The 13213-nt window shown below is 46.5% G+C and overlaps 1 protein-coding gene across 1 annotated transcript in view; it reads left to right on the top strand.

Annotated features, from left to right (window-relative positions):
* The window catches only part of FRMPD3 (FERM and PDZ domain containing 3), a 142657-nt gene extending 129936 nt beyond the window's left edge, over positions 1-12721 (top strand). Inside the window, exons 15-16 of the mRNA XM_066249647.1 lie at positions 6209-7030; positions 8553-12721. Coding sequence (XP_066105744.1) covers positions 6209-7030; positions 8553-11875 — 4145 coding nt within the window. The 3' untranslated portion in view covers positions 11876-12721. The remainder of the gene's footprint in view (positions 1-6208; positions 7031-8552) is intronic.
* Positions 12722-13213: the final 492 nt, after the last annotated feature.

Below are 13213 nucleotides of genomic sequence, written 5' to 3'. Positions count from 1 at the left end.
CAGCTGATCCAGAGTTCCCCAGATACAGCTACTGAGGCCTAAAGTGAACCCAGTCAATGTAGTTACATTGACTATATTTAGAGGGGCAACATGTTCTATTGAAAACAGCAAGGACTTGTGATCCAAAGTCAGGGAGCCTTGGATTCTAGTCTTGCTCTGCTGTATTTTAGCTGTGTGATCACAAGCAAGTTCCATAAACGATCTCAGTTTCCTCATCTGTATTCTAAGGATAAAATTTAAAAAATCTACCTTATGAGGGACTGTCAGGATCATGTAGAATAAAGTGCTTTCAAGTGCAGAACACATTTTTCCTCTTTTTAATAATGTGTCCAGCACTGTACTTCTTTTTAACAAACAGCTTTATTTAGAAATAATTTCCAAGCCATAAAATTCACTCATTTAAAGTTCACAACTCAGTGTTTTTAAATATATTTAATATATTCACAGGGTTGTACAATCATTGCCACAATTTAATTTTAGAATATTTTGCCCCTCCTAAAACAAGCTCTGTACTTATTAATATTCACCCCCCTGGAAAAAAAACCTCATTCTCTATTCCCCTCCTAATCATATCCCACCCCTAAACAACCACTAATGAACTTTCTGTCTGTATAGCTTTGCCTTTTCTGGACATTTCTGATAAATGGAATCGAATCATACAATATATGGTCTTTTTGTGGCTTCCTTTGTTCACTTAAGTGTATGTTTTCAAGGGTCATAAATGTTGTAGCATATATCAGTCCTTCATTTCTTTTTATAGACAAATAATATTCCGTTGTGTGGATATACCACATTTGTTATCCATTCATCAGTTGATGGACATCTAGGTTGTTTATACCCTTTGTCTACTCTGAATAATAACATAATAAACATTTATCTACATGTTTATATAGGGACATATGTTTCCAGTTCTCCTTGGTATATACCTAAGAGTAGATTGGTCTTGCTGCTTAGATTGTAACTCTATGTTTAACTTCAAAAACAAAAAACGACCAAACTGTTTTCCAAAATGACTGCACCATTTTACATTCCCATCAGTAATATTGGAGGGTACAATTTCATTATATCCTCGCCAACCATTGTTTTTGTCTATCTTTTTCATTACCTTCATTGTAGTGCGTGTGAAGTATATCTTGTTGTAGTTTTTATTGGCATCATGGCTGATGATGTTGAGCATCTTTTCATGTGCTTGTTGGCCATTTGTATATCTTCTTTGGAAATATGTCTATTCTAATCCTTTGCCAATTTTTAAATTGGGCTATTCAAACACAACATAAGGATTTCTTTATGAACTCTCAATTTTATTCCACTGATTTATATGTCTAGCCTTATGCCAGTACCACACAGTCTTGATTACTATTGCTTTCTAGTAAGCTTTGAAATATGTATGTGGAAATCCTCCTACTTTGTTCTTTTTTAAGTTTGTTTTGGTTATTCTGGGTCCCTTGTGATTCCATATGATTCTTTGAATTATCTTGTCAATTTCTACAGTCAGCTGGGATTCTGATAGGGACTATGTTGAATCTGTAGATCAATTAGGGAAGTATTACTATCTTAACATCATTGTTTCCCAACTCATGAACATATAATGTCTTTTTATTTATTTAAATCTTATTTAATTTCTTTTACAAATTTTTTCTAGTTTCCAGTGTACAAGTCTTGTGCTCTTTTGTTAAATATATGCCTAAGTGCATATTTTACTTTTTCTGATGCTATTATAAATAGAACTGTTTTCTAATTTTATTATCAGATTGGTCATTGATAGAATATAAAAATACAATTGATTTTTGTTTTGTTTTTTTTTTTGTGGCAGAGACAGAGAGAGTCAGAGAGCGGGACAGATAGGGACAGACAGACAGAAAGGAAGAGATATGAGAAACATCAATTCTTCATTGCGGCTCCTTAGTTGTTCATTGATTGATTTTTCATATGTGCCTTCACCGGGGCTACAGCAGACTGAGTGACCCCTTGCTCAAACCAGCAACCTTGGGCTCAAGCTGGTGAGCCTTGCGCAAACCAGATGAGCCTGCGCTCAAGCTGGCAACCTTGGGGTTTCGAACCTGGGTCCTCAGCATCCCAGTCCAACGCTCTATCCACTGCGCCACTGCCTGGTCAGGCATTGCTGAGCTTGTTTATTTCTAATAGTTTATTAGTGAATTTCTTGAGGTTTTCTTTTTTTATGTACAAGATCATGCCATCTGTAAATAGAGATACTTTTCCATTTATCTTTCAAATCTGGATACCTTATATTTCATTTTACTGTCAAAAAGTCCTGGCTGGATCTTTCATTACAATGTTGAATAGAAGTGGTGAAAATAGAAATTCTGGACTTTTTCCTGATCTCACGGGGAAAGCTTTTAGTCTTCCACTATCAACTGTGATGTTAGCTATGAGTTTTTCTTTAGATAGTCTTTATCATGTTGAGGAAGTTCCATTTTATTTATAGCTTGTTGAGTTTTATCATGGGAGGGTGGAGAGTTTTGTCAAATGATTTTTCTGTGTCCATTGAAATGATTATACAGTTTTGTTCTCTAGTCTATTAACATGTTGTATTAAATTAATTGAATTTTGGTTGTTAAACCAACTTTGCACACTTGCAGTAAATCCCATCTGGTTCTGTATGGTGCATAATTCTTTTTATATGTTGTTGAATTCAGATGACTAGTATTTTGTTGAGGACTTTTGCATCTATATTCATGATAAATATTGATTGCTCTATCATTTTCTTGTAATGTTTTTGTCTGGTTTTGGTATCTAGGTAATATTGGCCTCATGGAATGAGTTGAGAAGTGTTCCCTCCTCTTCTATTTTTTTTTTGGAAGGGTTTAGTATAAATGCTTCTTTGAGCATTTGGAAAAATTCACAGTAAAGCCATCTGGGAGCTTGACCTTTACTTTTTGGAGGAAGTGAGGAATTTTTAATTACTAACTTATTTTTCTATTATTTGCCTATTTGAATTTCTATCTTCTTGAGTCATTTTTTAATTCTTTTATTTATTTATTCATTTTAGAGAAGAGAGACAGAGAGAAAGAGAGACAGAGAGAGAGAGAGAAGGGGGGAGGAGCAGGAAGCATCAACTCCCATATGTACCTTGACCAGGCAAGTCCAGGGTTTTGAACAGGCGACCTCAGAGTTCCAGGTCGATGCTTGATCCACTGCACCACCACAGGTCATTGAGTCACTTTTGAGAGTTTGTGCATGTCTAGGAATTTCTTCATTTCATCTAGATTATTTAATTTTTGGCATAAACTTATTCATGATTTCTCCTTATAATCAATTCTGTATCTGTAGAGTCAGTAGTAATGGCCTTTTTTTCACTCTTGATTTTACTAACTTGAATTTTCTCTCTCTCTCTCTCTCTCTCTCTCTCTCTCTCTTGCTACGCTATACAGCTAAATGTGTATCTATTTCATTGATCTTTTCAAAGAACCAACTTTTAGTTTTATTGATTTTTTAACATTTTTTATACTCTCTACATTACTCTTTCCTTCTGCTTGCTTTGGGTTCAGTTTGCTCTCTTTTTTCAAGTTTCTTAAGATGAAAGTTTAGGTTATTGATGTAAATTTTTTCTTATTTTTTTAATGTAGGCATTTACAGCTATTAATTTGATTCTAAACACTAATTTAGTAAAGTCTCATAAGTTTTGGTATGCTGTATCTTCATTTTCCTTTATCTCAAAATATTTTCCAACTTCCCTTGCAATTCCTTCCTTGAACCATTGGTTATTTAGCAATGTTTAATTTCCACATAAATGTAAATATACCAAATTTATTTATTTTATTTCTTTATTTTGTTTGTTTGTTTGTTTTTGTTTTTGTGACAGAGACAGATAGGGACACATAGGTAGGAAGGGTGAGAGATGAGAAGCATCAATTCTTCGTTGCAATTCCTTAGTCTCTTTAGTTGTTCATTGATTGCTTTCTAATATGTGCCTTGACTGGGGGCTACAACAGAGCGAGTGACCCCTTGTTCAAGCCAGCAACCTTGGACTCAAACCAGAGACCTTGGGCTTCAAGCCAGTGACCTTGGGCTCAAGCCAGATACCATGGGGTCATGTCTATGATCCCATGCTCAAGCCAATGACCCTGCACCCAAACTGGTGAGCCCCTGCTCAAGCCAGATGAGCGCATGCTCTAGCTCAGGGGTCCCCAAACTACGGCCCGCGGGCCGCATGTGGCCCCCTGAGGCCATTTATCTGGCCCCCGCCGCACTTCCAGAAGAGGCACCTCTTTCATTGGTGGTCAGTGAGAGGAGCATAGTTCCCATTGAAATACTGGTCAGTTTGTTGATTTAAATTTACTTATTCTTTGTTTTCAATATTGTATTTGTTCCCATTTTGTTTTTTTGTTTTTTACTTTAAAATAAGATATGTGCAGTGTGCATAGGGATTTGTTCATAGTTTTTTTTTTATAGTCCAGCCCTCCAACGGTCTGAGAGACAGTGAACTGGTCTGCTGTGTAAAAAGTTTGGGGACCCCTGCTCTAGCTGGCAACCTCAAGGTTTTGAACTTGGGTCCTCCACATCACAGTACAAAGCTCTATCCACTGTGCCACTGCCTGGTTAGGCCCAAATTTCTTTCTGTTATTGATTTTTAATTTAATTCTGTTGTGCTCAAGAAACATACTTAGTATAACTTCATTCCTTTTAGCTTTATTGAGGCTTATTTTATGACCAGATATATGTTGTCTATAGTGGAGAAGATTCCAGGTGCACTTGAGAAAAATATATATTCTACAGCTGTTAGGTGCATGTTCTATAGATTCATATATAGTGTTGTTCATGTTCTCTACTTCTTTGTTGATCTTCTGCCCACTTGTTCTATCTATTATTGAAAGTGAAGCATTGAGGTCTGCAACTATTGCTGTTGGATTGTGTGTTTCTCTTTTCAATTTAATCATCTTTTGCTTTGTGTGTTTTGGGACACTGCTGTTAAGTGCCAGCACTATGCTTTTGTGGTGGCTGTAGGCTCTAGTAAAAGCAACACTGACTCCTTGACCCTGTCAAATTAGAATTTGAAAGGCATTTTGAAGTTTTGTTTTCCAACATCTTGACCACCAAATGAACTACAAAGTAGTAGTTAAATACATGGGTTTTGTGATCCCTCAGACCTGGGCTCAAATCTAGACTGTCATTTATGATTTATGTGACCTTGGGTAAATCACATAACTAACTGGATCATTTTCTTCTGTAAAATGGGCATAATGGCAGCACCTTACTAGACTGTGTTATTGTGAGGATTAAATGAGATTATGTCTGATGACTGAGCCTAGATTAGTGCTTGTCACCTGTATCATAGCAAAGTGATTTGGCATTGTCTGAGTATATTTTCACAGATAACTTGAGGAAAGGCCCTCAAAACAGAGCAAGAGAAATACACCATTCAAATATGAAGCATTTGATATAGATAATCCTCAGAGGCACAGACCTACCATGATTAAAAGCTGTTGACTAGCACATTTTACTACATGTATGTGTAATGGATAGGTTGGGCCTACGTGAATACAGAACAATAATGTGATTTTAGGAATTGTAACAATGTTCTCTCACCTTTCTCAACATATATGCACATCCCAACATAACTCTTAAAGACTTTACACATTCAGATGCCCAGAATTCTACTAGTAGAGCTCTATTCTTTAAGGTCTCTCCACTGACAGTCTTCTTTGAAGGGTAAACTTTCAGGCATTATACATAGTCTGTTTTACGCTTTCCCACTAAAGCAGTAGTAACTTGTCAGATTTATTTCATTCTGCTAGAAGACATCCAACTTAACACAAGAGTGACAGAGCACTGGGAATTATTAGAAAGGCTCTGAAAAAGGTGGGGTCAGTTCCAAGGATGACATAAAACAAATATCACTTCTTAAACTATGCTGACAGCTGACTCTCAACCAGACCTATCCATGTAAGTGTCTAGCTATGCCTAGATACCAAGGTGTTTACCTCTACCCCACCACACCCCATGCCTTTTCTCATTTCAGAGGTGATGGGACTATTAGCAGCTCAAGCCATTCTATTATACTAACACTACTTTCAGGGTCAACAGGAACATGGACTATTGATACCCCTTCCTTTAATCCCTAGCAGCCAGGTAAGGCTCTCTCCCAGTACTTGTCAACTATGAACCAGAGACCCAGGCCAGAGACATAAAGAGAGCTTGGCCACAGTCAGCACCAGGGCTCATTTGTTGATTCTCTTTCTGGGTTTAGATTACATGCACAGCGCCCACCGCCCTGTCACTGGGGGCCACCTGGGGAAAAAGGAGAGTAGTTATGTGGGCGGCATGGGCACCAGCCCCAGGAAGTCGAGCCACTGCACGCCTCCGACTGCCGACTCTGAGCTTGTCAGCTTTTGTTACCTCCACATGCGGGAGCAAAGGAAGGAAAAGGAAAGCCGGACAGATGTTAATGAAAATTTAATCTTCTTCGAGGAGACTAGGCCCCGGACCAAATCTGACCCTACGTCCAAAAGCTCTGGCCAAGGTTACAATGTGGTCCCCGATGACTTTGATGCAGCCAGTCTAGACCACGAGCCTTGTGCCAGCAGGGCCCGGTCTTACACCTTGGACAATTCCCTTGGGGCTGAAGCCCTGAATTTCTACTGTGACTCTTGCAAAGCCAAACTCCAGGAGCAGCTGGTTCCTCGCAAGGGTGGGAGGCCCGGTTCTTCTCGTGACAATATAGTAGACTTGATGTCCCTTCCACCCCCTGGGAGTGAGGAGGAAGAAGAGGAAGAAGATGAAAGCACTTCACTGTTGCCTGCCATTGCTGCCCCACCTCCTGGTTTCCGAGACAACAGTTCTGATGAGGATGACCCCAAGCGCCGGGCTGTCCAGAGCCAGGAACAAGGACGCCACCTGCGTGGGCTCCTATATGATGAGATTCCAGTGACACTGATTGACAGCGTACAGACCCGGACCGTCCGAGATCACGCCCAGGAGCTAGACGATGCTCTGGTGTCCACTCTGCAGGCTCTGGAAGCCCTGGCAGCCTCAGAGGATGGACCACACCCCCAACCCCCACAGACTGCAGGTAACAGCCCATTCTTCCACCCTCTTGCCTCCCTTTCCAGGCAGGCCAGCAGGTGACATTGCTTCTTCCCAAGCAGAGATCAAAGTCACTATGGTGTATCAGGGCAGCGGATGGGCCAGAGGTGGTTGAGATAGTGTTGGGGAGCAATGACACTATGGCAGGGGTCTACTTCTCAGCTCCAGATAGAGCTTTGGCTCTCGCCATTCTATCTCTGGAAATGTCTTGCAGATGGACCTCAGGGATTGGGGCTGTGACAGCTACGGAACCAGGCCAGATGGAGGATCAAAGCAAAATTGTGAGAGATATAGAAGACAGACAAAGAACATCCAGCATGCAAATGACTGGAAGAAAAACAAAACAACTTAGTAACTGCCTAGTGACCTGGGATCAGGGGAGCTAGGAGTCTTCACTGCTCAAGGCAGTGAAGCATGATCTTTCAATCAGATGTACCCAAGTCCTGGTTTCTTCACTCACTTTCAGTGTGACCTTGGCAAGACACTTACCCTCTCTGAGCTTTACTTTTGTCATTTTAAATGAGTTTGATAACAATAGTCATATCACATAAGGTTTTGAGGTTTAAATGAGATCATTCATGCAAAGCACTTAAACACTGCCTATCACATAAGGACTCAGTAAATGGTAGCTATTATTATTAATTATTATTTGGTGAGAAAACCATACAACATGCATACTAGTCTCTGTTCTATACACACATATGTCCATCTTGTAGACAAACACATGTATCAGACATGTACCCATAGTCACACATACATACTTCTATAAACATACACCTTACAAAGAAGTGGTCATGGTTCAGTAACAAAAAAAGGAATAAGGAAGAGTAAGGTATATAAGAAAGCATATGAGGTGGGAGAAAGTGTTGACAGAGAGGGTGAAGAAGTTGGGGTCAGAAAGAGCCTGCTTGAGCAGAGAAAGTACTAACCCCTGCGTTTTCTGTATTTGAAGGCATCCTTGGTGTCAGGCAGCCCCCATGTGTTTGGCCCCCGCATCTGGCATTTCTCTTTACTTAGAGTCTGGAGCTCTAAACACTAGCTGCTCCCAAGGTAGGGGTCCATGTGGTAGTCAGAGGGAGGACAAGCTCAGCTAAATGGCCTCAGCTGCAAGGACTGTAGGCAGGCTTGTCCAGATAGAGAGGGACCTCTGTTTGCCAGCCCTCTTCAGGACAATTAAAAATTTCTTAGTTGTGGAATCAAAAAATAGTGATGATCAGCATGTTGTTTTGCATGTGGTTTGCATGTTAATTTGCCATAAAACTGCCCAGATCTCTGTGCTTTTGTTCTTTTCCGGATTCCAACTCCTCATAACTCCTCCCCAGCTTGCTTCTCGTTATACCTTTCCCTCCACCCCTCCCCCCGCAGCCCTGCAGTCCCCCCAGGCCTGACTGGCTTTCCCCAGCTTGCAGTACTGTTGGCTAGCGTTGGCCCCCATAAACTATCTACATATGATTGAGAAAGGACTTGATCTGAGTTAAGTGCAGCAAGCCCTGTCCCTGTTCCTCCAGGTCTGATTGTGCTGGCCACAATCACCCCTGAATCATCGCTGGACTCGGGCCATGAAACCAACTCTTCAGAGCTCACAGACATGTCGGAGATGATGTCTGCTATGAAGCAGCACCAGAACACCACCTACTTCCTGGCCCAGCACCTGAACAAGGACAGTCTCTTGGCCCGCAAGGATTTGCCTTTCCGGATCCAGAGCTGTGCAGCCCAGGCTGTTCTCACAGCCCCTTACTCTCTTGGGCGCCCGGATCCCAATGCATCCCTGCAGCCGGCTGTTGTGGGCCAGAGTCCTGGCCCTCCTGGCGCTCGGAGGAAGCTGCCCCAGTCAGAGGCCCAGTCACAGCGAGAGCGAACATACGCTCTGGCAGTGCACCCAGCTCTGTCCCCACAGCTTAGTGAGCAGAAGAATCTGACCCTCCTTTCCCCAGTTCCTGAGGACAAAGGGCCTGGCCACACTAGGGCAGGCCTAGAGATGTCAATGAGAGCGGCTACACCATCCCTCAGTGAAGAACAGGACCCTGAGCTTAAAGAAAATCTGCCAAAGGAGGTCAGGTTGAGCCCCAAGTTCATCCTGGACCCAAAGGGCAGTGTGACCCCAGCTATTATCTCAGCTGCCCTACAGCAGGTGGTTCAAACCAAGAGTCTACCTACCCCTGGCGGGACCTTGGGGAACCCCTCCAGCAGTGGAGAAAGAAGGCTGGAGTCCAGCATGGGTAGGCCAGAGGTCAGCATGGGAAGGCCAGAAGTCAGCATTATGAGCAGCAGTACCAATAAGAATCTGAAGTTCAAAATGAGTCCCAGTGCTCCTGAGACCTCATGGAATTCCCAGCAGCAGCTGAGCCTAGAAGTCTCTTCCAGCTCTAGAGCACCGGCAGGCAGCCGGGCTGACAGCTTGCACCTCTCTCCACAAGAGGACAGGTTGCCTGTTCAAAGTTTCCCTCCCAAAAGCTATCTTTTGAAAGCAAGCCGAGAGTCAGTAGGCAAGCAACCTACAGGGGAAGTGGCAGGCAAGGGTGGGCCAGAGGTTTCTAAACCTTCCTTGCACAAGCAGGGCACTGTCTTCATCCAAGGGGAGAAGGGGCAGCTGGAGAGCACACCTCAGAGCAGCAAGCTTGAGGAGACCAGTCTGGTTCCCCGAGCTGGCTATCCCATGGCTCTGCAGAGTCCCAGCTTCCAGCCCCGAGGCCACAGCCCCAGCTTCCAGCCCCGAGGCCACAGCCCCAGCTTCCAACCACGAGGCCACAGCCCCAGCTTCCAACCACGAGGCCACAGCCCCAGCTTCCAGCCACGAGGCCACAGTCCAAGCTTTCAGCCACGAGGCCACAGCCCCAGCTTCCAGCCACGAGGTCACAGCCCCAGCTTCCAGCCACGGGGCCACAGCCCAAGCTTTCAGCCACGAGGCCATAGCCCAAGCTTTCAGCCACGAGGCCAGAGCCCAAGCTTTCAGCCACGAGGCCACAGCCCAAGCTTCCAGCCACGAGGCCACAGCCCCAGCTTCCAGCCACGAGGCCACAGCCCCAGCTTCCAGCCACGAGGCCACAGCCCAGTGAGGCCCCAGGCTGCTAGCCGTCAGGTGAGCACCATGCCCTCTAGGAAGCTTGAAATGACCCTGGATGGAGCGCAAGCCACCTCTGATGGCTCTACAAAGCCCAAATCATCTCGAGGTCCATTCCGGCTGCGTAATTTATTCTCTGCTACCTTCCCTACCCGCCAGAAGAAGGAGACTGATGAGCGGCAGGCCCAACTGCAGAAGGTGAAACAGTACGAGCTGGAGTTCCTTGAGGAACTTCTAAAGCCGCCAAGCCAGGGGGAGCTGCCGGGCACTGAGTACCTGCAACCCCCTGCACCAGGCCGCTGCAGCTGCCAGCTACGCAGCAGTCCCGTGCAGCAGGGGCCTGGCATGTCCCGTGAACAGAGACGCAGCTGTGATTGCAAGCGCATCTGCCGGGGGGCTCGGCCACAGGCGCCCCACACACCGGTGCCTGGCATCCGAGGGAGGGATATGGACAAGGTCCCGCCTACCCAGAGGCAGCCAGAGGCTGGCCCAGACTTGAACAGCAGTCCCACAAATGTCCAGCGCATCCGCTCCACCAGCCTGGAGTCCCGAGAGTGCCGCTCAGACCCTGAGAGCGGTGTTTCATGCCTGTCCACGTGTGCCTCGGGGGGCGAGTGTCTGGGAGCTCCCAACTATAGGAAGCTGATGCGCCGCTACAGCATCAGTGAGCTGGACCAGGGGGACAGGGCCTCACTGACCTCAGATGTCTATCCACACCCACCCCTGGGCATGCTTCCCAGGGAGGCCAAGGAGGTAGAGGCAGGCCTCCCCCTAGGCTTGGGTCCCAAAAGCAAGCCTCTGGAGTCACCAACCCTGGGAGACCCCTCCTATGTCCAAATCACCCCCGAGACCAAAGGCCCCAGGCAGATGGCCATGTTCTCACTGCCAGAAGAGGTATACCGGAAGCCTGCCGAGTTAGACGAGGACAGTGAAAGCAGCAAGTGCTGCTCCATCCGCTACTGTTTCTACTACCGCAAGTGTGATATGGCAGACGATGCCAGTGATGGCAAGGACGAGCTCTCCTACTCAATCCCCATGAAGATCCTGCCCGGCATGAAGCTGGATGAGAAGGTGGTGCCCGTAGTGAGCAGGACCCTGCAGGTGCTGGATGCTGCCACTTGCAGCAGCAGCCCTGAGGCCTCCCACACGCAGGAGATTGACCTGCGCATGTCCACCTTTGAGGGGAGCCTAGCCAAGATCAATGCCCTGCGGTCCCATGCCTATGGCCTGCCAGACGGCTTCCTGGCTGCCCGGATGGATACCAATGAGCTGCTGACAGTCCTGCGGCAGTGTGTGGCCAGCCCCGAGGCCCGTGCCCCCAAACCCTATGTCTCCCAGATCTCTGAGTACAAGGTCGAGCTGTCTCTCAAGTTCAAAGAGCTCCGGGCTTCCTGCCGCCGCGTGGCCAACGTGGACAAGAGCCCTACTCACATGCTGGCAGCCATCACGGGCAGCTTCCAGGTGCTGAGCAGTCTCATTGAGACCTTCGTGAAGCTGGTGTTCATTGTGCGCTCCGAGGCGCAGCGCCAAGAGCTGCTGGCCAAGGTAGAAGAGGTGGTAAGGAACTACACCTTTCTGCTGCGTGCTGCTGAAGAGTCCACCGCCCGGAATCTTAACCAGCAGCAGCAGCAGCAACAGCAGCAGCAGCAGCAGCAGCAGCAGCAGGCAGCAGCAGCTGTAGGGGTGGCCCCGGGGCATCCACCTGGATCCCCAACTTCTGCAACTGTTATGAGCACATTCACCCACTCCTTAAAACCCCTTATTAAGTAGGCCATCTGCCCAGGCCTCCCCCTTCCCCAACCTCAGCCCTAAGTTTGAGTTTTGTGGTCCTTGCATTCTGTGGTGAGTGTATGTGTCTATTTGGACCAGTCAGGGTCTGAAAGCCTTCAGTCTCCAGGGATCAAAAACTCCCTGTATTGAGGCTATCCCTGAGGTCTCCAGGCTGCTGCTGCCTGGGGAATGCTCAGCCCTTTCCTGGCCTCTAGGCGTCACTGTGAGGGCCAAGGTCCCTCTTCACTAAGCACGCCACAGAGTTGTATTTTATCTCTTCTCTAAGGCTGAGAGGTGACATCAGGCTCACTTCCTGCTCCATCTCTTTTAGCACAGGGAAGCCAAGGCCTGTAGCAGGCAGGCCAGATGGCCTTGAGTTTGTTCTGGCTCTGCTCCCCTCCAGGGAACAATGGTAGTAGCAGGCCATAGTGCCAAGTGGAGGGGAAAGTGTCTTCTGTCCAGATATGCCCAACCACCCTGGGCTCACAGTCACTTGGCAGAAGCCACGTGCCCTGGTGATAGTCCTGTGGAAAACACATACTGGGCTGTTTGCAGCCAGCCCAAAAGGCTGGCAGCCTCAGGAGCCCTCGCCCCCCAGGCCTAGTAGCTCCACACCAGCCATCCCCAAAGTGCCCTGTTCCTCAGTGATGGACGGGGCAGCTTAGTCCTCTAGGGAGCAAGCATCTGCGATCACCCTACTCGTTCTGGTTAAAGTACCTGGTGAAAATGTCTGCCTTGGGGAGACCCAGCGCAGGCTTCGGAGCCCACCTGGCCCAGCATAGCGCAGGGGCTGTGGCTGCAGTCATGCGGCTCCTCTCTCAACATCTCTACCAGACAGACTGTCCTTAAGAGTTTGACTTAGCTACAGATTGGGGTTGGGGGGTGGGGGGGAGGGGGGAGGGGGTAAGGGGTGGGAGGGTGTTGTTGACTATATCTTAAACTTCTGGAAGCTAGCGTGATATGTTAATCCTGAGTATATGCTTTTGGCTGTGTATTGACCCTGTGGATTTGTCTCTCTAAGAAAAGAAGCTGAGCGCCTTACCAAGTGCAGTCCTGCACCTCTCTCTCTCTCTCTCTCCGGAGTCATCTGGAAGGGAATTCATACTGTTTAGCATCCTCCTTGACACACATCTGCTGCCGTCACCGCCCCCCTACAACCTTCCTGGGAGTGAAGACACGGAGTCCCTACTAGTCCCATTGTAGGGAACAAAGAAAGCCAATGTTTCTTCTATATAGTTTGCTTCTCGTCCACCTCTCCATACCTTCCCACTTCCCACATGCTCATGCCTCTTGTCATCATTATATAAGAGGTCCATATGAAATCTCCCATTCTTACGA

The sequence above is a fragment of the Saccopteryx bilineata genome, chromosome X (genome assembly GCF_036850765.1).
Source record: "Saccopteryx bilineata isolate mSacBil1 chromosome X, mSacBil1_pri_phased_curated, whole genome shotgun sequence".
Classification (NCBI taxonomy): Eukaryota; Metazoa; Chordata; class Mammalia; order Chiroptera; family Emballonuridae; genus Saccopteryx; species Saccopteryx bilineata.
Note: the sequence above shows the minus strand (reverse complement) of the source record. Positions and strands in the feature narration are given on the sequence as shown.